The sequence below is a fragment of the Puntigrus tetrazona genome, chromosome 17 (assembly GCF_018831695.1).
Source record: "Puntigrus tetrazona isolate hp1 chromosome 17, ASM1883169v1, whole genome shotgun sequence".
Lineage (NCBI taxonomy): Eukaryota > Metazoa > Chordata > Actinopteri > Cypriniformes > Cyprinidae > Puntigrus > Puntigrus tetrazona.
This window is the reverse complement of record NC_056715.1, coordinates 18,441,691-18,468,725: the sequence shown is the minus strand read 5'-3', so window position 1 is coordinate 18,468,725 and position 27,035 is coordinate 18,441,691. Positions and strand designations below refer to the sequence as shown.

Below are 27,035 nucleotides of genomic sequence, written 5' to 3'. Positions count from 1 at the left end.
GTCTGAGTGTTCAAGGCAATCAAGAGCTTTCGGTTTTGTTCTGTTTGCGATTTAAATATTTGCCAGTTTTGCTCTATTAAGACATTCAAATGTCGGTTAGCTTTATGCTGCACCCTAGCTTTATTACTTTATGTACATCTTTTTATTTATTTAATTTTATTCTATTCAAAGATTTAAATGTCTGTCTGTTTGTTCTAAAGAACAAGGTTTTCACAGTGATGCCATAGAAGAACAATTTCAAGTGCCTCATTTGTGTTTCTGTGATATGCCCCCAATGTAATATTTTGCAAAGCCTGCACTGTTGAACTGCTACCCAACACTGTGGCATTGCATCACCAAAATGTGGACTTGGAAGAGGACCAAAGGTCTGAAGCTGGCAAGCGTCCACGTGCCTTTCTGGAGACCTCATCATATGAAGTCTGAAGCACTGGATTGTGACTGTACAAGACCTTCACGTAGACCTTCATCGTTTCGACACCTTCAAGGTCTGCTGCCTCCTGCACACCTTCTTTACCTGGTCAACTGGCATGCATTAGTGATGATTAATTCATAATTTCCAGTTTAATTAGTACCTCAGAGCCACCTTCAGCGCCTTTGTACTTTATCGGATCAGTCCACCGATAAACAAAGCTTAAGTAATCATATGACTAGACAAATTTTGATTATATTTGATTGGCATTAGCCAACAGCAATGTTTTACCTTTGGTCACTGGTTAGGCCTAACTGATGAGTCCGTTTCAGTCGTAAGTCTGTAACCTTGATGTTGAGCTTGATCCTACAACACATGCCAGTAAGGCGTATAACCTATGAATAAAATATAGTGTGCATGCGTTTCGCCAGTGTTGATTTGACCAGGATTGCTGCAACCTAAATGGCAGTGTTCGCTTCAGAAATTCAACGTCATGCATTGACCACTTAAGTCTTATAGCTCTAGCCTAATGCTTCATCCTTGCTCTATCCTCATGGCATTTATCCCTTGGTGCATCTCATTGTATTGCCCCCTGCTCCATTTCTCTGTGATCTCCAGTCACTTGATCTCCAGAACACAAGAAGCTGGTGGAAACACCAGAATAAAAGGCCAGCGAAAACAAACACATCGCTCTCTGTGCTGTATATGACTGGAGAATCTGAAAACCTCCAGAGGATTTTCAACAAACAAAATGTCCCCGTATATTTCAAACCTTTCAGCGCACTAGAACTATTACACCCAGAGGATCTAACACCAAAACACAAAGCAATATTGTATATACAGTTCGGTGCAATGAAGAATGCCCTGACTTGTACATCAAGGAAACAAAGCAACTGCTGCATAAGCGCATTGAAGGGCAAAACCCTCAGGGCAGATTACAGATGGTTCAAATGGGCAGTGAAAGAGGAATGCTAAAGCATCCATCCCTGCAAGGCCATATAACTATTTTCTTGTTATGGAATATGCTATTCTAACATCTTTATACCATCAGTTCAATCCTAATTTACCCGGACCTCGTGGAGATGAGTCATATTGGTCTTCTGAAGACCCGGATTCAAACCACTTTAATGAATGGATAAAAATTAAATGAATAAAATGCATCTAACATTTGTGGATCAAATTCGTTGAAAATAAACAGTTAAGTATTTAAGTAACAAAATGAAATAACTGGATAAAACTTCAGGCCGTGGTGTAACATACTGGGAAGTTTTATACAGTTATTTCATTAGTACAAAGTTGCTTTGTTTTAAAACTTTTAATGCATTGCAGCAAAACATTGTTTTCTCCTTTCTATCGGCCTGGTAAGTGCGTTAGACCATTTCCTTAAAATATCCCAAATTTAATTGAAAAAATAAAAAAATAAGTAGATTTAATTTTATATTCAATTTAATTTATACAATAGTCTGCAATAACCATGCTATCACTTTGTACCAACTATGTGGGTCAGTCACTCAAATCTTATGCATCTAGAACGTTTTAATCACCTGTTTTAAGCCTCATTTATATGATTTTTAACAATTGATTGAACTATCTATACAGTATATTAAATGTTTGTATCCAGTATGTTCAGTCACGTTGTTCATATGCTGTATCTATCCTTTTTATTGACTGCTTTCATACTGAATGGTTATGCATGCACCCGGTTGCATGTGCAAAGCAAATGGTCTTGCCCTTTTATGATCTCTTTTGTCCAACAGAAGCTCAAAAATCCAAGTATCGATTCTCCAGGTGAAGCAAGGCCTGATAAAAAATAAAAAATGCGCTCCTTGAATGTAACGTGAGCACTTTAAATAAGAGACGGACAACAATGTAAATGTCTAGATCTTTAGTGCAGCATGACTGTGATCTATAGCTCTGTTCTCTAATTAAAACATACAACAAAAGTTAAAGGTGCTTATCTTTCTCGCTTCATGCTTTACATGAATATTATTATTCATCTGTCTTCAAAATCTGTAACATTAACCGGAGTGAATCCACTGCTTCAGAATGTAAAAATATTCATTAGTTCTTATTCCTTGTTATTTAGTTGCTGGAAATATTATCTTCTTGTTCGTGTTATTATGTAGCTAACCTACCTTGGATATGCTTCTTAAGCTGGTCTCCTTTTTTAGCGCTGGGGATGAACAAAATTGCATGGCTTCAAAAATGTCTAGTCAGTGGCTTTCCTCGACAACCGAAAGCGTCTGTGCGAAAGGGAACGAATTTAAGGAGTGGATTTAGCATGCAAACAGCAACGCGCTGCCTTCCAAGGTAACTGCAAACTTAACCGAGGCTAAAGTGTGCTAAATGAGCCTTTTTTGATTCAGTAAAACAGGTCCAGCTCATTGGCACTCTTGTGATCCTTCAGTTTACAGGCCATGGAGCGCATACTGTATAGCACCCTGTTAATATCCAACGCAGCTTCTGGAACTGTTCTTTGATCAGTACAGTAAAAAAAAAAAAGTTTAGTAACTAGGTTATCATTCTAAGACTAAAGAAAGCCCAGAGGTGAATAAAAGATACAGTGACATCTACTGGACTGGAGCTGTGGAGCATTGCTCGAAGTGTTTCGTTTATGTACATCGTCTGTTTTTAGTGTGAACACACCACTCACACGATTTGTACTCAACAAAACAACATTGCGGATGAGTACGCAAATTGGGACACAACTACCATTTACTTTTGATACTTTTGAAAAAGAACAGGTCATTCGTTTCCTGTCAGAAATGAGATGCATCCAGTGTACTGCTAATTATAATCATTCGCTTTTGATGCAACCCTTGCATCCAATGCAGACAAAAAAAAAATCCATCAGAGATAGTATCTTAAAGGGTTACTCAATGCCAAATTGAAAAATTTGTGATTAGTTTGAGACTAGAAGCAAAATGGTCCAAAATGGTGCCACAGTGACGCCAAGAGACACAGAGGAGACGAATAAAGTTGATATTGTTATTTTCTTTGCATACTAAAAGTATTCTCTTGGCTGGATTGAACCACTTATGGCAGTTGGAGTATTCTGACAATGTCTTTCGTACTTTTCTGGTGTTCATTACTTTACAGGTCAATGGGGCAGTCACAAGCCTCCTGGTTTTCATCCAAAATATCTTAAATTGTGTTCGAAGACAAACAAAGCTTTCATGGCTTTGGAACGATATAGGGTTGATCAATGGCGAAATGATCTAGAAATTCGAATGATCAATGTATTAGTTCGTCAACAAATGAAGGCGCTTATGTTGTATTCTGCGATGTTGAACACACAGCCCAGCGTCAGCATGACGATCGAAAGCAATGTCTTACAATATTACAACTAAGATCAATCTAGACGACCTCACTAATCAACTAATCATTTTCTAGACGTCTAGTCAATCATGACTCAGCCCTGCTCCACACTGCCTTCAGCACTTCCACAATGCAGTGAATATCGCAGCATCCTTGCTCTTATTTCACAATACGACATCGTTGCCTTCAGTTCCTCCATTACACTTCTCAGCTTTATCGTCTTTGTCGGCTTTTTCTCTCCTTTTTGAATTTTTCTCATTTTTTCAGTCTCGTAAATACCTATTCTTTAAAAATCCATCATTTTGATACATGAGCTGTGACGGAGGCACTCAATCCAGATGTCTCTCTACCGGAGCGTTGGAGCAAACTGCCCTGAGGATGACCACCCTGCTCCATCAAAACAGCCTCAGCTCCTGTTACATCTCGTCTCAGTCAGGCTTTATCCACCCATGCAGGCTTGACATGTTGTTATTTGTGCCTACGTTCCCATTATTTTTGTCATCGTACAGTTAAAGATATTCCTCGGTTCTCGTCTGCACTGATCTCCTCCTGCTCTATTTTCCTTTTTTGATTCCTCTCAGCTTGAAGCCGCAAAAGAGAGGAAATATCGTTCGTTTTTGCTTTCTCGTGTCAAAGAGCGGGGTTTATTTCAAGCCGTTGCTTGAACAAACAGCTCTCGTCAAAGACGTTTTAATTGCTACAGGACAAAAGACTCGAGACGTGCCGGACCAGAGAGACAGAGGCGCATTGTATTGTATTTACAGAGAGGATCCGTCGAATTGTGCATTATGCAGAACAAAGCGTGGCCGAATATTTGGCTGCGGTTCTCCAAGGACAGCCCTTTATTAATTGAATCTTGGTTTTCTCGATAGATTCAGCATTGTGTGTCACGCGCCGGCACCTGCGTACGCATGCTTTTACATGTGCGCAAAGAAAAGATTCACAACATTCACAGCTGGTGTGAATACACATGAAATTGTTCTTACTGTCCTTCTAATGTTTACGAAGCTAGAGGGAGCGTGTTTATCTAAATAGGTCGCTTCCCAGAGTAAATACTCCATGCATTTACTCCATAGGGAAAGAGATTTTTACGATAACTAATAAACCTTCAAAGACCTTTTTGTTGATCAGTGGGATATGTTTTTGTGGGGGGTTTTCCTCCTCTGATATTTTGGCTGGAAACAGGACAAAAAAGCTAGCATAGAAAAACATTTTCTCAATTTTTAGGTTTTGTTGCACACTCAGATTCCAGATTTTCAAACAATCGTATCTCAGCCAATCACTGTCCTATCCTAACAAACCATACATCAATGGAAAGAATATTTAAATGATATATGACTGGTTTTGTGATCCAGGGTAACATGTGTCTAAGTAACTTAAACTTCCTAAAATTCCTAAAAACACTGAAGACTTGTTTTGTTTCACAGACATGCATGCGCTATTAAAGATGCGATCTGCGTCTCTCTTTGTTTGTTTGCCCGTCTCTCGTTCTGTTCGCTCGCACGCTCTCCTTTTCTCCCAGGATAAAGCCATTGTCACACTTTGGAAGTGTGTCTCCTCATCAAAAGTGTGACATTAGCGTGCTGCTGGCCACTGTCAGATTCCCAAAACCTGGCCTTTAGCGGGCTGGCAGCGGCGATATATCGTGCCTCATGGGCAGCGTCTCTCCATTGGGAAGGAGTTAATTATCACATATGCACATCTGTCTTTCTCGTTATTTGCGGTGCAGTGTTTTCCTGGCAACCTCCAATTACGAGGCTTTAGGAAATTAAAATAAAAAAAAAAGAAATCAGGGGATGCCTTTTGAGCCAGAGCCAAACGAGGGTAAACAAGAAGACTGCCATCGGCCCCATCATCCGAGAGAAGCAATACTCGGGAGACTAAACATCATGGGTCTCAGGTTATACTGATACTCTCGTTCAGAGGAAACAAAACAACATGACTGCTAATGTTAGAGTAATAACGCTGATGTGCCTTTAGGAGCTCCCTGAAGGTGAGGGTGATTAGTACCCAAGCTAATGCAGTATGATCCGTGCAGTGTTTGTTCGAGGCGCTGACACACACTGTAGACTTTCTCTGAGCTGCTGTCCGGGGTCCTGAAATCAACGGCAGCCCACGTGATTGTGTCAGGCTGCAGGAAGAGTCCGGGTTCGTCACACAAAAATGAAATAAGCTGTTGATAATAGTTAGTGTTAAAATAACAATAATAATTTCATGATTCTGAGCAGATATTAGGCTTTATTTATACATTGCCACGTGTGTTTTCCCCTTTATCTCTCCTTTTTTTCATTTAGATTCATTATAATTTATTTACATTATAAGTTTTTATTTCATTTTATTTTCATCATAATAAAAACAATTTGAAAAAATGAATGTAATAATGTTCTTAATCATAAAAACACACACACACACACACACACACATATATATATATATATATATATATATATATATATATATATATATACATTTATGTGAATTTAAATGTAAAATTCTATATGAAATGTATATGTAAAAAAAAATAAAAGTATTATCTAAAAATATAGACTAATAAAGGAACTTTAAAGCAGTTCTGTCAAGTGATTAATGGTGATTAATCCAATTCAAAATAAAAGTTTTTGTGTTCATAATAAATATGTTTGTACTGTGTATATTTGTTATATAAAGACACACATACAGCATACGTTTAGAAAATATTTACATGTGTATATTTATATTCATATAATTTATATTAAACATAAATAGATTTAAGGTATGAATGTAACATATTTTTTTAAAATATTTACATGCATGTGTAAAACTTTTAGACAAAAACTTTTATTTTGTTATTTTTACTTGTATTATTGTCTTTTCTTAATATTCTCAATTGACTCAAATTAGTATTTGTAGATTAGTAAAACAATTTGACTTTTGCAAAAAAATGCGTACAATTCTAATTTCTCCATTCTTACAAATTATTTTAATTTAGTCCTTTTAAAATACTTTTTAAAATACGGTTGCATTGCCTTCATAAACGAATTGGTGGTTCGGAGGGTAAGTAAATGACTGAATTTAATGATACAACAAACATTTCATTTCAACATAGCATTTCATCAGTACAATTATATATGAGAGATTTCTCTGGACTCTGTCTCCTGATATTGAATTAACACAATTTGCCCAATAGAGTCTATGTTAGAAGGCTGTTTGGAAACCTTATCTGGGAAGGCAGCTGACGATGTTTTGGAACAGAACTAATGTTGTCAATCACCGAGGATAAATGGCATCCTTTCTCTCTGCCTCCAGAATGATTTCACTTTGTCAGTTTTCACAATTCTTGAGGCAATTCTTTCTGAAACGCGCTGCGTTATCATTAGATCCCAGAATAACACCAATAATAGCACACATGTTCACATGAGAGTGAGTGTAAGCTTGTTAGAGACACTCGAGAGACTCAGACATATGTGCGTACATCCTCAAAATAACCCCATGTGATCTCGTGAGCGTTCATATGTATCTTTACATGAAGTGTGGATCAGATTCGGAAAGCATCTATGAACAGCTTTACCTACTTACAAATATTAGGAATATTACAACCGGGTCATTAATGTTTTGAAACAGATGGTTTAAATTAAATTTATTGGTCACAGTTTACTCATTTGATGAATATGAAATAATACCATTTTGTTCTGTTCTTTTTGACTTTTGCCAACTCAATTAGAATAATTATATAAAGTAATTTTTTTTGCAATTTTTTTAATTATTATGTAGCATGTAGTATCAAAAAATGGAACATAAAATTACAAAAGTAATCAATTTAACACTTTAATGTAAGAATTATTTTTGAAATGCATTTATATATATATATATATATATATATATATATATATATATATATATATATATATATATATATATATATACACACACACACACACACACACACATATATATATATATATATATATATATATATATATATATATATATATATATATATATATATATATATATGCATTTAATAAATAATCACAGATCAATTCTGATCAAACCCATTTGACCAATTCGCCAAGTCATTCATTTCCAAAAGTAAAAATCCCACAAAATGCTCATGGTGTGCAAAATGTGCACAGATAGAGCATATATATATATATATATATATATATATATATATATATATATATATATTCTTTCTTCCTCTTACGCATCAAACCTTGAGATGGCAATCAAAGCTAGAGAGGAAGTGCGAGAGCGAGTCTTGGAGCTGTCAGCTCGTATCTGTCTCAGACAGGAACACTCTGTGTGACAGGTGTTGCCCAGCAGTCACGCAACCAGAGCCCTACACCATCCCGCCGTTTGACTGACGGCCAGAGCCAGCCAACGGCGGCAGCAGGGGGGCGGGGCCACAGCAGCCATCAGCCCTCGCAGCAGGAGCAGCCAGCCAAGCTAATGCACTACATGACATGCCTCCACACTACAGGAACCAGCATTCGTGACCTGCACGGGAAACAAATCAGCAACAGCGTCGTAACATCACGCTTTTTCTCCGTTTAACGTATGAAGTATTGATGCTAGCAAGCAAGCTCCCTCACTGGTCAGTCTGTTTCAAACAAAAAGTTGATTCAGCCTAAAAACTATTTTGTCATCATTTATTTGTTCTTAAGCTATATGTATACATATACATTACCAGTCAACGGTTAATAGCATTGCCAAAAATATCTTCTTTTGTTATTTAACAGAAGAAAAAATCTTGACCAAGCTATCGATACCAATCGAAAGCTCAAAGTTCAAGGCAGCCCGTTCTCGAGATTTTTGAGTTTTCTCAACTTTTTGCTGTACAATCTTAAAACATCAGGTTGAGAAATCTCAAAAATCTGCTAAAGCCGCTTCCCTTGAGCGTACGTTTTCTCAGCATTCGATTTTTTCAGAGCGTATTTACATGAAGAACGAAACAACAGCACTGGGATTTCTTCAAAAAAAAGGATATCGTCTTTCGTCAGCACTGAGAGAACTCTGACGCCAAACGTTTGATCAAAGTCTTATTTTGTGTGGCGCTCAACATAATTGTGAGTATGACTGTGTGTGAGTCAATTTATTATTTTGTTCAAAAACACTGATGCATTCAGGAACGAAACTGGAAGGTGGCTTTATCAGTGAGTCATTGAATCGTTTACTCAACCAGTTTGTTCACAACGCTGAATCGTTAGGAAACTGATTGAATAATTCACTGAATGGCTTACTCATCTTTGTTCGAAATGTACGTAACTCCATATTAACCTATTGTTTGTTGAACTGCTGTATAAAATACACTCTCATAATAGAGTTAAGCATCAGTGTACAACACATTCAGCGCAGTTTGTGTTTCAGACATGAACGATTCTTCAAATCACGTGTCTCGTTGAATAACTTGAAGTGTTTTTTTTGACCAAAGTAAACCAAATCCCATAGACCTCACATTCTTTTAGGTGCCGAACAATAGTTCGAGTCGGTCATTCACACGGTTCCCCTGCACGCTCAGCAGCTGGATGACGGCTTGCCTCGCACAGATGTGGATTAGCGGTTAGCGAGCTTATGAACGTCAGAGATTTGGAAACGAAATCCCCCGATGTCGCCTGGTCTGTAGCCACAATGGAGTTTCAGACACATCCACACTGACTGCCAGCAGCGCTCGGGCAGATGTATCCAGAGAGGGCTGCCTGCCAGGCGTGACACATTCTAGTGCCCTTCACGCTTAAAACAAACCTTCACCACAAACCAGTGAGCCGAGCAACATCAACACCAAGAGCTAATGCACAGACACGGAGACAGTAAGAACCACACACCAAACAAGGCCTATCGGACGGGATTGCTGATCGCTAAGCGGACGTACATTTTAAAGACGATATTAATCCCGTTCATTTTTCGTTAAACAATTTTAACAACTGAACTGGCATCAAAATGTTTATGAGCAGCTGATGTGTACCGTTTGTTGATTATTGTAGGTCTTATTCATATTTCGCGCATGACCAGAGCACAATCCTCTCCCTAACAGTACATAACATCTTAATAAAGAAATAAATAAAGTAGCTCAAACATTGTTTAGGGAATGCGGTCCATCCGAATAGTGGCACAAATATTCATGTTATATAAAAGAGAATACAGAGGAGAAACAGCCCTAACACTTTAGTTGGCGATAGCTTTACAAATGATTCATGCAGAAGAGCGAGAGAGAAAACATGGATGTTTATCATGATTTGAAGCAGCTGATCCGCATTTGGGAAGGATAAAAAAAAAATCCACATTTGGGAATATGAAGGCTATGAAATCCACAGCAATCATTACACAGTCCTCTGAAAAGAGAGGGAAACCGTCAATAAATATATAAAAATAAACAGAATCTAAAATGACTGACTAGTAAACTAGTCTTCTAGTCCTTTAAACGGTGCTGTTAGATTTCACTGACGGCAACAAGCTCTGGCATACTAGTATTATTTGGCAGGTTTTGACGAATCCCCTCCCAGCCTCGCGGCGCTTGGTGAAAATGTGGCACTACAACAGTCTGGAAACGCCCTGATGCAATTATCCGGCTGCTTGTGTTACTCTCAGTGTACGCTGCACTATTTCTCGGTGCCTCGGCTGGCCAAAAGAATGATCAGCCTGTTATGCAAGATGGAAATGCTTGCACCACTTTTCTTACTGAGCTATTTTGGAGCCCCATACAGCGAGCGTTGGGCAGGGCTGTTGAAAATAGGTCAGAGCAAGACGCGGGCAGCACCTTCCTCTGCTTTCAAACAGACCGTGCTAAAACGGGCGATGTTGTTTGTGTTTTCTGGTGCCTCGTGCATGTCTTTATTGAGACCTTGCAAATGAACGTCTAGAAGAAATAGCTGCGTTTCCTGAAATGTACCGCCATAGTAGACCGGCAAGAATAAAGGAACTGGGTAAAACATCAGGTATATATTTTGGCGAAAATTGTCGGCTCAGTGCTTAGTAAATCCAGGACGAACAATAGCAAGGGGTAGCTTTTGGAAGTAGGGCAATTCCGGCATGCAGCTGGGGGTCTCACTCGCCTCTTCACAAAACCGCTGACAAAAGCGCCCCTGGGACTCACTTTTGTCTCTTGGTCTTACAATTCTCTCCACACCTCTCTGTGCATTTGCCTTGGTATTCGATAAGGGTATGGCTATGGTTTATGCATGCAAACAGGTTCTGGGTATGTCATTGTTTCATAATATTACCTTTAATAGCCCGACCACCGGAGGCTAAGAGTTACTGTAATCAGCTACCTTGAGCTACAGCGACCAGCTCATCATTCAGACATGATTAGTTTTTGAAGTATATATGTTTATATTGGTTTACTGTAGGCATCTAGAATGTGATATGTCCTACCTGGTCTCGTGGCATAAACGCACATTGGTGCACTTTTTAGCGAGACAGGAAATGCATACCATCAAATGCATTTTTATGTGAATTAACATGAATATGAATTATATGAATTAGCTTTAGGGTTGGATTTGGCGTAGGACATATTTTCAACATGTTAGAGCATTAGCTTTTAACGACAGTCCATGGATATTTATTACCATTATGTAATAAAAACACAGCAATACATACCTCTATCAGCGTGGCATTAAATGTGCCAGGGTTTACATATTGAAGCTGTGTTTTCACGCCACTGCGGACATTTCTCTTTGAAACTGTGGCAAAACACATTAAAAAATGATATATGATGCCATATATTTGTAAGTCAAAACCTGGAAACAAGTTGCATTTAAGCAAAGTCAATTTTTTTAAGGGTTTTGGTTCAATGCATTTATGTTATTCTACAAATGAACATAGATCTGTAAAAACCCCTTGTGATTTAAAAAAAACTTTTCTTGAAAACTGCAGTTGTGTCTAATTAGGACTACAGAGGTTGTTGATGGAACAGAAACTCATCTAATAACTAGTTGCTTTCATAGCCTCATTTATTTATAATCATGCATAATCATTTATAATATTCTAATAGGGTGTTTACAGACACGTCAAATGAAAATAAAAGCTTTTTATGTGTTTTGGACATTCATTTAGGCAACAACAATTTCGGAGGCCTAAAAATGCTAACTTTCGAAAACGAGTTTGAAGTTGTATTGCCGTTATTGTCTCTGTATAAACTAATCTGTGCAAAAAGAGTGAATTTGTGAAAATGGTGTCATCGTGTACATGTGTAGCGATTCGTAATTGTTCTATAGAAATATAGATCCACGATCTCCGACACGCTTGGAGACGCTTGTCTTCTTTCCAGAGAGTCGAACAAGTTTTTTTGGGGTCCAACCTCTCGCCGGCCCGCAAACAGTACAAGGCAGTGCACTCGATTGATTTTGCGAATGTCAAAATGAGCTATCAAGGTGTTCTGAAAGCCTAAAGAGCAAAGGCGAAAGAAATCGATAGCTCAAAGTAATTGCGTTCGTAGCTAGGTGAGTAATTTCAACACACAAAAAAAGTTTTCGTACAATGAAAAGAGACGCAATCAACAATAAGTGAGCTTCATTTGTTGGCTGACAGATCTCACCATTTCAGCTTTTCATTCTCTTGAATAGTCAAAACTGTGTGGGTTTTTCTCTGACAGCTTTACTTAAAGAATATTGGTCCGTCATGGAGTTTTTGGTTGCTCTCACATTTTTTACAAACAGCTCGGTATTTCAGCATTTTTCATTGAAATCCAAAAGCATTTTCTCATATACCGCAAGTGCAAGTCTCCAACCGACCAAGCTGACCGGGTTTGGTTATCGGTCACTAGATTCACTGCATTTTCATCAGAAATTATACCGTCCGACTGAACCTTCTGTTTATGCTTTATCGTTTCCCATTAAAATTGTAGCATTTCATGTCCTCGGAGAGTGCAGCTTTGTTACCGGTAAACCTCAGCGATCCACTTTTCTCAGCAAACAGCAGAAAAATGTTGAGTGCGATGTAGGGTGATGCAGTGGCACGTGCTGCTTAAACAGTTCGTAATGTTTTCGTTTTGTTTTCATCAGAAGAAATGAAACAGAGATGTCATGGGTTATTAATATTTACTTCTATTATAACACTGAAACGGAGTGATAACGCCGGAAAGCATTCGGTTAACTGTTCAGATGTTAAGTTTATGTTTCTGGGGGTTTCAACCAACGCGCTTTTTTGATTCGCTTTAGAATTCGTAAAGATTGGCTTTTTGGTAATAAATAATTAGGTAGCCCTTTTGTTGGCTATTAATCTACCATTTTCTTTTCTTTTTAAAAACATACTGAAAAGCACCGTCTCTTAATGATAACAATGACATGCAATCGTCGTTCAAGATTACAGTTTGCATTTGATCAAAGTCAAATTCAACAACGAGGTGAGAAAATCGGCTTAGAAACAATCACGATTGTACTCTATTACACATTCAGTCCCAGTGGTATCACTTGTCTTAATCAATTATCCATTAGACAGGGTAATATTTGCCCGATATTTCAGTCGTGTGACTAGAAGACTTTACAGTGATCAAAACCGACAAATCTGATTTAAAGAGCAGCCATAATAAGAGTCCTGCGCCCTCACCAATATGCTTGATGAATTATGGATGGCTGTTTTGTAATCATTTTCCAATATCGCTCTGCTCTTCATAGCCCTGTGTGGGGAGGACTATTTTTGCCTCCGTAACGTTTCATCTCAAACGTCTTTCCATCGGCAGACACGCGCTAAATGCCATTAACATTCAAAGACAGAGGTTAAAAATCCAGCGGGAAGTCGTGAATTAGCATTTCCAGGGATTTTCCGACTGCTTTTCCAGCCCTGCCTCCACAAAGAGCGGCACTGGCTGACGGATGGGTTAAATGTCGACAAACGTGAAAACGTATTTGTGTGCATTATACCCAAAATATCTAACCCGAACACTTATGGAAGCTGTCACGGTGAGCCGTGCCAGCAGTAAGGGAGTTGTTGACAGCATGACACCCTCATGATGTTGGTGATATTCGCGGTCACGTGATTTTTCTCATGAGTTCACATGCTGCCAACATCTTTATAGCTCAAACCCCGCGCGAGCGGCTCATTTAAACGGAGCCAAATTGCACGCAGTGGCCAAATATGCATCATATTCATATAGCCCGTGACAAAGTGTGCGGGTTAAGGGTGTAACAGCCAGCAAACTGTAAACAATAAGCTGCTGTAAATGAGCTCAAAGGCTTGCTGTACATGAGATGTGCATTCATTCGCTTGATGCTTTTCAGGGGAAATATGGCAAAGAAAAAAAAAAGCAATAAATCATATGGAGTCGAATAACATATTCGCAACACTACAGACCACAAACATCCTCAGTCAGTCTAGTTTTAAACGGTATTATAATGTGGCTTTCATGAATGAGATTATACGTTCATTGCGGAGCTTTGGTTTTAGTTATTAATAGACAAGTACGTAAGCCCCATTCTTTGTAAACAAAAAGCATTAAAAGGATAATTCGCCCAAAAATGAAAATTCTGCCATTATTTACTAAACCCCATGTACGGTAACATACTGTAACTATAATGTTATATATGTTATAATGTAATCCCTCATAGTGGTATTCTTCAAACTTCTTACACTGTATAATGCATACTATTTGGTAACACTTTTCTAGTTGCATATTACTATAATATTAGCCATTTATCAGAGCTATTTAAGCACATATCAATGCCTTATTACACATCCCTAATCCTACCCAAATACCTAAACTTAACTACCTATTCATAAGCAACAAATTAAGAATTTATTGAGGGAAAAGTTGTAGTTAATAGTTAACAAGTGTTACCTATTCCAAAGTATTTTTAGTAACTAAATGAGAAACATCTCAAATACAGTTATCAGTGTGTGTACTGAACTTTCTGGCTTTTTGAATTATTATTATTTGGTTTTTATATTACATTTTACGCTACGGTAACATTTTTAGGTTACCATATGTCAAAAGCACTATTTGGTAACAAGTTATTTTAAGGTGACAATATTACAAAAGTACCATAATTACAATAAAAGAATGCAATTCCGAACCCAACAAATCAATGAATAAATAGGTTCAGAAACAAATTTACTTGCAAGTAAATTTCACAGAAGAAACGGTAAGCAACACACATGACATTTTAGCATATGTTCTTATAAAATGTACTGTTGAAAAAATACATTTTAGTGTATAGTGCATGTAGTTAAATATTACTATTCAGTACTTATTTATGTAGCTACGTTGTAATAACACACTCCTAAAATAAAGCGTGACCCAGTATTTAGTGCGTGACTAAGTGAATCCCGCACGCAGGTCAAGTTAATCAGTCAAGTGAAATCACACCGAATGCCGTCCCTCTCCAACATTCGACTAACAAAACTCTCACAGAGCTCCTAAGAAGATCGCAACGCCGGGAAAGCATTGAAAGCATCCTTTCTTAAAGCAGTGCTCCACTAAGCCTGGTCAGAGGAAGCTTGAGCCCTCAAAGAAAGGCAGCGGTAATCCTCCTCCTCTTCTGCTGAACGTGACGCCATGCGGCGATGACTAACCGGCGGTGGCTCTGTCACAGGCCTGCAGAGCACATAACTCCCGCAAACCCCTGTGTTTCCGACACGCGTGACTGTCGTGCGCTCAGATGAACGCCCGCGGGTGAGTGTTGTGCCAGTAGGTGAGCGCCGGCATTAATCACCCGTCTACTTCACACCCCGCACTCTCCCCATACAGCCCTGCACCAAAGACAAGATTGATTTTGAACTGGCCGAGCTATTCAGATATAGATCATGTTTTGATATGGATGGTGATGGGGAATGAATGTATGGATGAACGTCGCGCATAGAAATCGTGATCGCAATCACCGATGTGGCCTTCACGCCTAACAAACATCAACCGTTTCTCCTTCACACGGTTACCATACTATTCGGCGATTTTAAATAACCGAGTCACTGATTTAATGAAACACCCAAATAAACGCTTATACAATTATTTATTAGTGTAAACAATCACCTTTAGAAAGACTGTTAAAGACATTCGCACCATCATAGCCAAAATGCTACTATCTATTCATTTATGGGCTTTTAAAAATTTTACTTAGCTATTGACGAAAGCTATATTAGCAGATTTTTCGCTTACCAAAATTAAAAACATTTTGGTTGCCAACTTAGTTGACCTCAATGCGTATTATGATGCCAGAGAACAAAAACACTGGAAAAATAAATATAACGGTTCCTCTACGAAGCAAAGCTGGTCAGAAAGCGCTCTGCGCACGCAGCTAAAAGACTTTTTAAACAAAGTATGACTGAATGGTTTTCAGTGAGAAGTGCGATTTGAAAAAGAAGTGTGGCAACCTGAACAAAACACGTCTGTAAAGAAAAAACAGCATAAACTATAACAGCAGCATTCAATTCAACAGCTCTGAGGTCACGTGAACGCTTTCACATTTCAGTCATCACCCATTGATTTTCTTCCCCTCCAAATATGAAGTTGTGCGAAGCAGAACTGCATTCGTTCGACTAAACTTCTGCTTTCATGTTCACGATAAAAACGCGCACGGGTTTGAAGCGCTAAGAGACTAATCAAATAATGAAAGAATTAACTTTTGAGTATATATATCCATACAGTACAGCATCATGAGCACGTATCTTCTGGTTTCTCAGCGGTTTCTCTCAGAGGACTGGCTTTCCTGGAGCTCAGGTCGCGGCGAGTGAATGAATGAATTCAATCACAGATTGCCACTCTAGGTTTGGAGTCAAGCTCGTGATCTCTCTGCCAAACACAACAAGCTCCTGTGATATACAGGACATGCTATTTTTACAATAATCTCTCTTGGAGACAATAAGCATAAGACATAAGCAGCGTTTTCAATCATCACTGTTTTGAGCACCGACTCTATCGTATCAAAGTAAACAAAACTTCGAAACCGAAACCAAACGATGTAGCATACACGCCAGACCAGCATGTGGCGCTGTAGCTAAAAACAGAGAAGAAGACTTGGACTATGCACATAAACCTTGTGCGGTATACAAACGAACAATACATTTATTAATAACGTCAGTTAATAAAAAAGACAGTCGTTAAATTAGTGCTGCGCAATTAATCGAATTTCTAATTGTAATTACAGTTACACATAATTATTCAATTACGTGATTATTCAAAGTGGCAATTAATTGTTGAGCTTGTCCTCCAACATAAAACTACTCTATAGGCCGTTTGTGAAAGCACTTTATCATAACCTATTTTTACGTTTTAAAGTTGCGCGCCTTTTAGCAGGCGTAGATATAATGACAGTGTCGTGTTGAGTTCATAACAGTCATTACCAATCAAAATGCATATTTATTTAAATGCAGTGCGTGGACTTTTTACACCTATCTCACGGTAGACACTTAACCCTTACAGAAATAGCCAATTTTAGTTAAATGTGGGTTCTATGGGATCGAATCCATGAACGCATGGTCGCATGATTACATACCGTCGCATGTAACGCAACGCACTACCAACTGAGCTCAGGGGCAATTGTAGTACATGTTATGACGGGTCGTATTTCAGATGGGTGACACTTGGGCTAATGACGTCAGCTTTTCAGGTAAAAAAATATAGTTTGGCTGTCCGCATGAAAACGCAGTCAAAAGTACAAAGGCTGCGCTCTGACATACAGCATTGAAGTAAATCAAATTTAAGTTACAAGAATTCGCCCTCATCTAAAACTATTAGCTTTGTAACACATAATAGATTCATTCATTAATTAGATTGCCCGTTAAATTTACCCAAAACCGCTTTTAGCCACTAAAGAGATATCAGAGCCAAACAGGTGAATATCTAATAATTGGAAAGACTTTTCAGCCAATCAGATTTGAGGACCAGAATGAACCGTTGTATGTAATATAATCTATCTAGTTAAATCATACATTCGTTAGAGGCATTGTATATTCAACCCAGATAATTACATACAATGAAATAAATTCAATCACATTTGCATGCTGGTTTTCCAAACAACTGGGAGAATTTAATTTTCATTTCAATTGCTTTTAATTTTTCAGTGTATGAATATGTCTGCACGTACACACAAGAAAGCAATGTCCATTACCAGCGTTTTGATATTAACACATGGCATGCATTGTCCTTTGGCTCAGAGCGTAGCGTGTGCGTCCTACGCTATAGATCATTAAGACAAAACAAAGTGCACTCTGTCTCAGTTCCAGACTACGCTACAGCGCTGGATTGAGTTACATCATGCAACGTAAAAGAGCATTTGCTTCACAGCACTTAGCAGACGGCTGAAGGAAAGGTTTCTGATTTACAGTCTCTCACAAATGTCACGATCAACCGCTTACGACGATGCTACTTTAGAGGCGGTTTGTTGATCAAAAATAAAGAATAAGTGAACGAGTCACTCGAAATGTTTGAGCCGGGACGGGGCATGCTCAGCGACACAAATCTGATATTTCATGAGGAGAAATTGTCTAAACGAATACACTAAACGAACACTTTCTTATGAAGACATGCCCATGTGTTATCTCAAGGAAAGTGTTTCCCGGCAGTGCACAGATAACAACGTTTTCGAATAGCCCTGCCTTTGTACAGTAAGTCCAACCCAGAACCATATGGACCGTAGCGCAGTGCCATTTCACACAACACACCAAGCCCTCGGAAGCTTCTGGAGAACAAGACCATCAGCTCGTGACCTAAGAGACATGGAGAGCTCTCGCAGCATTCACATTAGCATGGAGGACTCTTTGAGCAGCATACCAACACAAAGTGCATGGCTGATGCAGAAGCTGTAAGTGTAACGTTACCGCTTGATTCTGGACAAACGCATTGGGTAAAAATGCTTTATAAAGCACGGAAGGGGCACAAAAACCAAACTATAATCTGCCGAACAACTGAACTTCACTCATTTAATGCAACCATCCCACCATATCTTTGTGTTGCTTTGCATTTAAAACGACTTATATTAAGTCTTGTTGTTTATCATAACACTTTTTATGCTTTAAACAAGAAAAAAACAATACTTTTTTTTAAAGTTGTGCTTTTTTAAAAGTGTAAGCCAACTTAAATTAAAATGGCTTTTTTTGGCCAATTTTTCCTTCTCAAGTGAATGCATCTCGATTTAATAATGTTCACTTGTACTTGAAAACTAAATACCGAGCATGCGTTGTAAAACGTTTTGCCCCAACAAAAAATGTTCCTCTCCATTTTCGGATATTAAAGCAACTGTTTCATCCGACCACGTCCACCTCGTTACGACAGATCACCGTCACTGAGCTCGTTTCAAAGAGTCTGGTAACTGCGCTACACCAACTAATAAACGCGCGCGCCGCGCGAGCTCAACTCTTCAATCGGAGCGGTGCCTGCAAAGCAATCCAGCCAGAAATAAAATCACGAGTGACCCACCAGTCTGGAAAACGTGGTCTTCGCTCAAACTTTCCGCTCGCTGCCGATCGTATTTTCCCAGCGTCCTTCCTTTTTGCGCGCTTGTTCTCCCGTTCACTCGCGCTGGAAAGTTCCTCTCGCCTCCCGTATGTTAATCATTCTTCACGAGTGTGGGGAAGACGGAGGAAGAGGAGAGACGCGGAGACAGGGAGCGAGCAGATAACGGTGGAAGGCAGGCAACCAATTGGCCTGGAGCTCTGAGAGAGAGAGAGAGAGAGAGAGAGAGAGAGAGAGAGAGACCAAGGAATGAGGGAAGCACCAATGAGGCGGAGCAAAAGGATGCGAGGACGCGGCCGCCATAGAGAAAGACAAGAAAGGGAAAAAAACAGCTGTACGTGAGTCAGAGCCGAAATGCGAAGCGCTTACCATCAGCTTCCCCAGCTCTGCGCCCAGACCTCCACCCAATGATTAGGACGCGTTCGCCTTCTCTGTATCACGGCTCTATCTCCCTTCCTCGCTCTGTGTGTGGCGCGTTCGCGGCATCACAGCTTCCCACGGGCCTCGCGCTCTCGCGCCGCGCGCGTGCTTTATTTGGGTTGGTGTGAGGGAACCGCGCGCGTACGTCCATCGCTTGCCCGCGGAAGAGAGTCTCGCTGGACTCATTAATGTCGCCAGGGCTGTGAGCGCTGGCAGAGCACCAGCAGCGTGGAGCTCTGAGATAACCGGCTTAAGGAGAAGCCGACCTCCCCTGCACCGGGAGATAGAACCGTCTCCTCCCAGACAAAAGCGATGCTATCCGCATATCCGCTCCTCCGCGCAGTCCATGTGTTGGGCTGGTAAGTCATATCCCAGCTAGCCCGAAAAGAGAGGGTGTTTTGATAACCTTCCCGTTGAGTTATGGAAGCATTAATTGTAATGTTCTTCAAAATGCACACATTTCTAAAAGTTTTAATAAGGTAATAGGATGCTTTCTCTGAACGCTTTAAAGTCTGCGTAAAGTTACACATTCTGATTTGTAAACATATAAATGTTAGAAAGCCGTAGAAAACAGTACTTATTTTTCCCCATTTTCGTGAGCAGGATTGTTTTGGGCGGGGCTAAATCACGACTCGATGATGTCATCGAGCCACCGAGCCCCGCCCCTTCTCCAGCGCTAAAAGTTGTTTCTCAAAGACTTTCCAATGAGTGGGCGTGGTTTCAGCACTGCCAGTGGACACGCCCCCAGCGTTTGAGAGCAGAGATGGCGGCTTAGTTTTAAACATTTTGCTACCTTATTTTATTTCCTTGGTTATTTACTTTACTTCGCATTCAGATTTGGCTGGGTGGTTAATAACACATTTTATGAGGAGTGACAGACTTAGAACAGACTTAGATATCGACTTTAAAACAAGTACTTAGTAGTAACATTCACAATATGTTTGAAAAAAAAAAAAAAAAAAATATATATATATATATATATATATATATATATATATATATATATATATATATATATATATTTATTTATTTTTATTTTTGGACAAGACAGTGTTTTAAGCCAGAAAGCGAGGTGGGTGAGAGAAAGGGCAATAGGATCAGGAAAGATTCCCAAGCCGGGACGTTTGAAGCCTTACCATACGTCATATTGGTGCTGACAGAGTCAAACAACTTTAAGCAAGCATTCTATTAATGTTTGCGAAATAACATTTATGCTCTAAGAATGTTTTGATAATGAAAATCATCCCTCTCCGTTAACACGCTCACATCTCATTCAAAAAGATACTCCCGTCCCATAGAGCGACGCAATCAATCGCGAGACATAACAAGAGCCAATAGCATTTCATAACAGCATGACAAAATTTTGCCATCATTCACTCACCCTCAAGTAGTTCAGACCTGTATTTCTTTGTTCTGCCGAACACAAAATAATACATTTTGAAGAAAGTTTGTAACCAAGCTGTTTCAGGTCACCGTTGACTTCAGTGGTGTTGTTTATGGTGACCTCAATGGTGACCCGAAACAGCTTGGTTGCAAACTTTCTTTTCAATCTTTCGGCAGAACAAAGAAATCCATACAGGTTTGAAACTACTCAAGGGTGAGCAAACGATGGCAGAATTTTCATTTTTGGGTGAACTGTTTCTTTAAGGCTGCACGTTTAGCGTGTTTATATGAACAGCAAGTATTTTCTACTAAACAAACTCAAACGCGGTGATTTCAGCATTGCACCTTACCAACTGTGTTATCTCCAGAGCCAAAACATATCAAAACAGTCAGTAAAAACGTTCTTAAGATCAATCGTGTGGCATCTCGAGGAAGTATCACTGACAACAAACACTATGTCTATCCCAAACGTTCTCAGTAGGCAAGAACCGGGATGTTTTCAGCTTCCAGGAATTGCGACGTGGGGCCATGCATGAAACATAAGGTGATGGTGGTGGATGAATCTCGTCATGGTATCTTCAAAACCAATAGTGTTGCGTTGATAATTTTATTCAGTTCGTTTTACTTATACTTGAGCTTGCCTTGTATTTTCAGGCTTACAAGATCAGTTTTGTCTGCTTCCTCTGGAGTCGGTTGTAATCTGCCGTCTGTGTACAGTCGAATGTTCCCAATAATTTAAAGACTCCATTTCAGCATTTGTCTCAGTTTTAATTCTCTGGCTAAATTGCCGTTCTATTGTCAGCTCAATTGTCATTTGTTTTAAGTGATTAGGCATTCATTCCTTACTGCTTTATATGCCATTATTCAACTGAAGAATTCATTTTTTTCTTCTGACAATGCAGTTTATTTATCTTTAATCCACTGATGCCGAAAAGAAAAAATGATTAAATGAGATTAGAAGGTGATTAGAAAACATGATATCCGTGAACACATGACATAAAATAACTGACAGGGAAGTGATTAAAGATAAAGTGGTTGGTTTTGTGTGTGATGGAGTGATGTGATCGCTAAGCTGTTCATCATCCTGACGCTAAGTTGTGTGGTAACCGTGAAAGACTCGCGCAGGAGTCCTGCGTCAGACAGATAATGCCAAACTACATATATATATATATATATATATATATATATATATATATATATATACACACACTGTATTGCCAAAAGTATTTGCTCCCCTGCCTTGACTCGCATATGAACTTAAGTGACATCCTAGGAAGGCTGTCCACAAGGTTTAGGAGTGTGTTTATGGGAGTTTTTGACCATTCTTCAAGAAGCGCATTAATGTTGGACGAGAAGACCTGGCTCTCAGAGAGTTCCTTTCACTGGAACTAAGGGTCCGAGCCCAGCTCCTGAAAAACAACCCCACACCATAATCCCCCTCCATCATCTTCACACTTGGTACAGTGCAGTCAGACAAGTACCGTTCTCCTGGCGACCGCTAACCCAGACTCGTCCATCAGATCACCAGATGGAGAAGCGTGATTCGTCACTCCAGAGAACAGGTCTCCACTGCTCCAGTCCAGTGACTGCATCCGACGCTTTGTAGTGCACTTAGTGATGTATGGTTTGGATGCAGCTGCCCGACCATGAAAACCCAGTCCATGGAGCTCCCCGCGCACTGTTCTTCAGCTTATCTGAAGGACACGTGAAGTTTGGAGGTCTGTAGCGATTGACTTCGTCAGTTTACGTGGCCTTCCACTTCGTGGCTGAGTTGCTGTCTTTCCCAAACACTTCCACGTTCTTATAATACAGCTGACAGTTAACTGTGGAATATTTAAGAGCGAGGAAATTTCACAACTGGATTTATTACACAGGTGGGAGCGACCCATTCTTTCACAAATGTTTGTTAAAACAGATTCTGATTATTTGGATGGGTGAGCAATACTTACACACACACACACACACACACACACATATATATACATTTTCTTTTCTTTCTTCTTTTTTAAATATGTATATATACAGGGTTACTCTTTTTAAAGATAACACTGATTGTAATTTATGGGGCTATTATGTAACATTTACATACATTTCATGTCTCTCAGACAACTTAACATTTCATTTCAACATACATTAATTGAGCGAAGCCATTCAATTGAAATTCATAGTATTACTTTTAACTGGCATATCTAATAATATAATAATAATAATAATACGATTTGGCTTTGCTCTAAGAATGCTTTAATAATGTTACTATAAATGTTACTATAAATTCTCTCTCTCTCACTTGAGTTTTATATCACAGCTTGTAAAAAAGAGCGTAATAGATTCCCATGATAGCCTGACAGGCCAGAACATAAGCCAACTTATTGAAAGAAAGAAAGAAAGAAGAAAAAAAAATATATATATATATATATAATATAATAATATTAATTGTAATGTCACTGTTTAAATGTAGCTATGTTCTAAAATAATGTTTAACAACAGTGAAAACATTAAAGGAAGATTTAATTTTATCATCTGCAGTGTTCATTTTGAATATTATCTTAACATTAGTGGTTAAAAAATGTTCAGTAAAAAACCTTGGTCAGAACATCAAGCAAAGTTCTGAAAAAAAGGGCATGAATCATTTAAATTCCATTGTTTGATGGTTAAAATCTGACTCTAGCGGCACCTTCATTCTTCTCTACATAAACTTGGTGGACTGACGCCAAAGGTTTCTGACTGCTCATGGAGTGGACAGCGCCTGGTGCTGAAAGCTGCGATGCTAATGGGCAAGACAGAGAGAGGAGGAGCCCTGGGTAAAGGAACATCGGCCCACATTCACCGATATTACGCTGAAAAATAGCTGAAACACAGATAGAAGCGGAGACAGTTTGAGAAACACAGCAGACGAGCGTAAATAGGTTGTGTTTTGAAGGAGTGGGGCATTCTGGCTTTGATTTGAGAAGGCTGTACAGCTACAGCACACATGTATTTTAGGAACTAGGTCAGGTTTTATAGCCCGCCACACAACAGACAGCGAGCAAAAATAGACATTTAGTTCACATGACATTCGTGCCGCTTACAGACGAAATCAAATACGGCTGCTAAAGATTAGTGAATCGAACATTACCGGATTCAGAACGTAAATTTACCATAGCAAAGACGATTAAATGATTTCACGCACACAGAAACTGGGAAATGCAAAGTACTGAAATAACAAGCGTTTCATTTCAAGACTGGCAATCAGAGGACCTGAATAATTCCCATAAATCAAGAGGGCACGCGAGCGTTCGCCACAGCGTCCTATTGTGGGTTTGAATGAACGATGCACATGTATTAAAAATTCCTATATGCTTTTTTGTGCAAGCATGTCTGATTTGATACGAGTAGGAGTTCCGTGCGTGCACCAGGATTGAGAATCATCCAATCAGAATCAGTGTTTTAGTGTAGTGAAATGAGGACCCTGTTTAGCCCTCTTGCTAATCGTTGTTGGATGCTGGTGTAATAAAGCATGCAAACTGTTCTAAAGCACAGCAACTACAGTCAACTCACCAGAATAAACATCTGTGCTAATAATGTTACACACTCCTACTCGTCCAACCCCCTAAACAAACAACACACACACACACACACACACACACACACACAACCTCTCCGTCTCTCTCCTTTGCTGCCTCCAAACCCATGGCATATGACCTTCTGTTAAATAGATAAAGAATGTGCTTATCAGTCATGCAAATGAGGCTGAATTCATTTTGCACAACAGATGGTCTCATAGATAATGATGATGGAGGAGAGAAAATTAAATGTCTCTTGTGCGGTGGTCATGGCAACGGAGCCCAGAGTAATATCAATAACAAGCACGGCGCATAATAAGGTTGTCAGTCCTGTGAATCAAAGTTTAAGCCAGGGAAACCCTCGCAAGTTTACAACAAGTTCTTCTGATGCTCCTCTTCTATAGGCGCCATCTACTCCGATGCTGCTGTTAAATACTGAAATCATTATTGTTATTATTATTCACCATTTGCAGGAAACCGTTGTTCGGAAATAATCTTAATGTCTTGGGTCAAGCATCGTGTATTTAATGTGGGACTGCGCTTGAAGTTTGAAATTAAAACGCAATTCCGTTATGCAAGCAGTAGCCCATGTTTGAGAGAACGCTAAGTATTCACTTGACTGTAATTTACGTGCAGAGTTTAGTTTTGAGTCTTTTGTTTTCATGCCACACAAAAATCAATAACTATCATTCATGCAAATCACTCTTAAAAGATGAAAATGCAGTTACTGACGTTCACCTTCAACACCGCTTTGTTCGCACAGATTTTTATCGAGGTTTTTTTGGTAACACTTTAGAATAGGTAACACTCCTAACTGTGATTTTTCTTAATTTGCTGCTTATTATTAGTTAGTAGTTGTTAAGTTTAGGTATCGGTACGGTTAGAGAGGTCATGGTGAATATGTGCTTAATTACTGCTAATAAATGCCTAATATTCTAGTAATATGCATGTTAACAAACAACTAGTTAAGAGACCATTAAATAAAGTGTCTAACAGTATATTCTTTGTGCATTCTGTCAAAGAAAAAAAAATCATAGTAACAGTGTAGTTCATTTCAACACAATGAAATATTGTAAGACGCATATGATAGATTTTGTATTTTCTTTTAAGGTTTTGGTCGGCCATGCACCTTTTCTCTCTTTTCAGCTTTTCTTCCGGCTGAAAAGATCAAGAACCTCTGCTTTGAGGCAACTGAAATGTCCGCGGCAATAATTTCCCCAAAACATTCATCATCCCCTCCGCGTTGTCCTCTCAGAAATAGAATTAATGCAATAAGCAAGGCCCTGCTGCCCCCTACCTGCTCGAGCGCTTCCTGTTGTGTCCGGTCCTCGGAGCACTTCCTGTGAGATGAGTCAGCAGGTTTGCGGGTGATGGAGTGACGCATGTGTCTGCTGTCTGCGTTAGCTCGGCGCTGGCCTCTAGCCTCACCGTTAGATGAAGGCCGGAAGAACGGATTCTCTGGGAGATGCAGGAGGATAGAAGAATCATTTAGAAAAGTGACTAAAAGGACTACACAAGGACTAAAAGACAAGGAAGGTTGAAAGAAATAAGTCAATGAGAAAAAGAGGTAAATCTCACTCAAAACTTGTGTATAATATTAATATAATATGTATCGTTTTAATATCCATATTGGAACCCTTAGTAGATATGAGCCAAGGTGGCTGTAAAACTAAATCTGTAGTGTTCATCATTTTAAGTTTTAAAATTCTGTGTGTTGAGGCTCGATTTATTGGCAACGCCTTCTTCTCACCAGCTCTGAGTTTTCTCCTATAATGCCCAAAGAGTTTGAAGAGCACCTCATAAGAGATAAAAGACCGTTCCTTTATACAGGATTTCTCCAGACCCTTTAGATTTTCAAGCTCCATGTTTTCTATAGAGTTCAGATCGAGGAGCTGAGAAGTTCGGTTTTGTGCTCGGTGACCCATTTTTGTGTTGACTTTGATGTTTGTTTTGGATTATTGTCCAGATGGAAGATTGAGCCATGGCCCATTATAAGATTTCTAACAGAGGCGGTCGGATTTTTTTATCTGTTGGTATTTAAGAGAATCCACGAAGCCGTGCGTACCAATAAGATGTCCAGGCAGAAAGACAGTATATTTTAGACACGGGGTACTTTTAAGTCCTGTTAGTACTAAACCCATCTGGTGGGTTTGCTGTCGAAAAGCACGTTTTCTGTTTCATCTGCCCATAGAAGCCGGTGGCATTTGAAGTTCCAGTCGTGTCGGACAACTGTATATGCTGGAGTATTGGATGAGCGAGGAGAATTGAACAATATGTGATGATGTATTGGTAGTTTGATTTATTTTTTTATTTAAGTTTATGGCTGCAAGACTCTAACATCCTCTCCAAGGCAGATTTGTAGCATCTTTAGTTTATTAAAACCTCTTAATTATTGGCCTAATGGTGGAAATGTGGAAATGTTATCAATGCTTTAGCTATCTTCTTAAAGCTTATCTTTGTAAAGCTCAAAAAACTTCCTTGCGATGGATGATTAAGGTTATTCGGCTTCATGTTCCTCATATTTATAATCCCGTGGAACAGGAAGTCACGGCTGGACAATTTCACGCACCTAGTCATATGTTTCAGAGATATTTCACTCATAATTTCT

The 27,035-nt window shown here is 39.2% G+C and overlaps 1 protein-coding gene across 1 annotated transcript in view; it reads right to left on the bottom strand.

Moving 5' to 3' along the window:
* Positions 1–26,352, bottom strand: part of myt1lb (myelin transcription factor 1-like, b) — a 94,474-nt gene extending 68,122 nt beyond the window's left edge. The window contains 3 exon segments of the mRNA XM_043263264.1: positions 19,047–19,177; positions 25,725–25,885; positions 26,178–26,352. Coding sequence (XP_043119199.1) covers positions 19,047–19,177; positions 25,725–25,885; positions 26,178–26,352 — 467 coding nt within the window.
* Between the last annotated feature and the right edge of the window lie 683 nt (positions 26,353–27,035).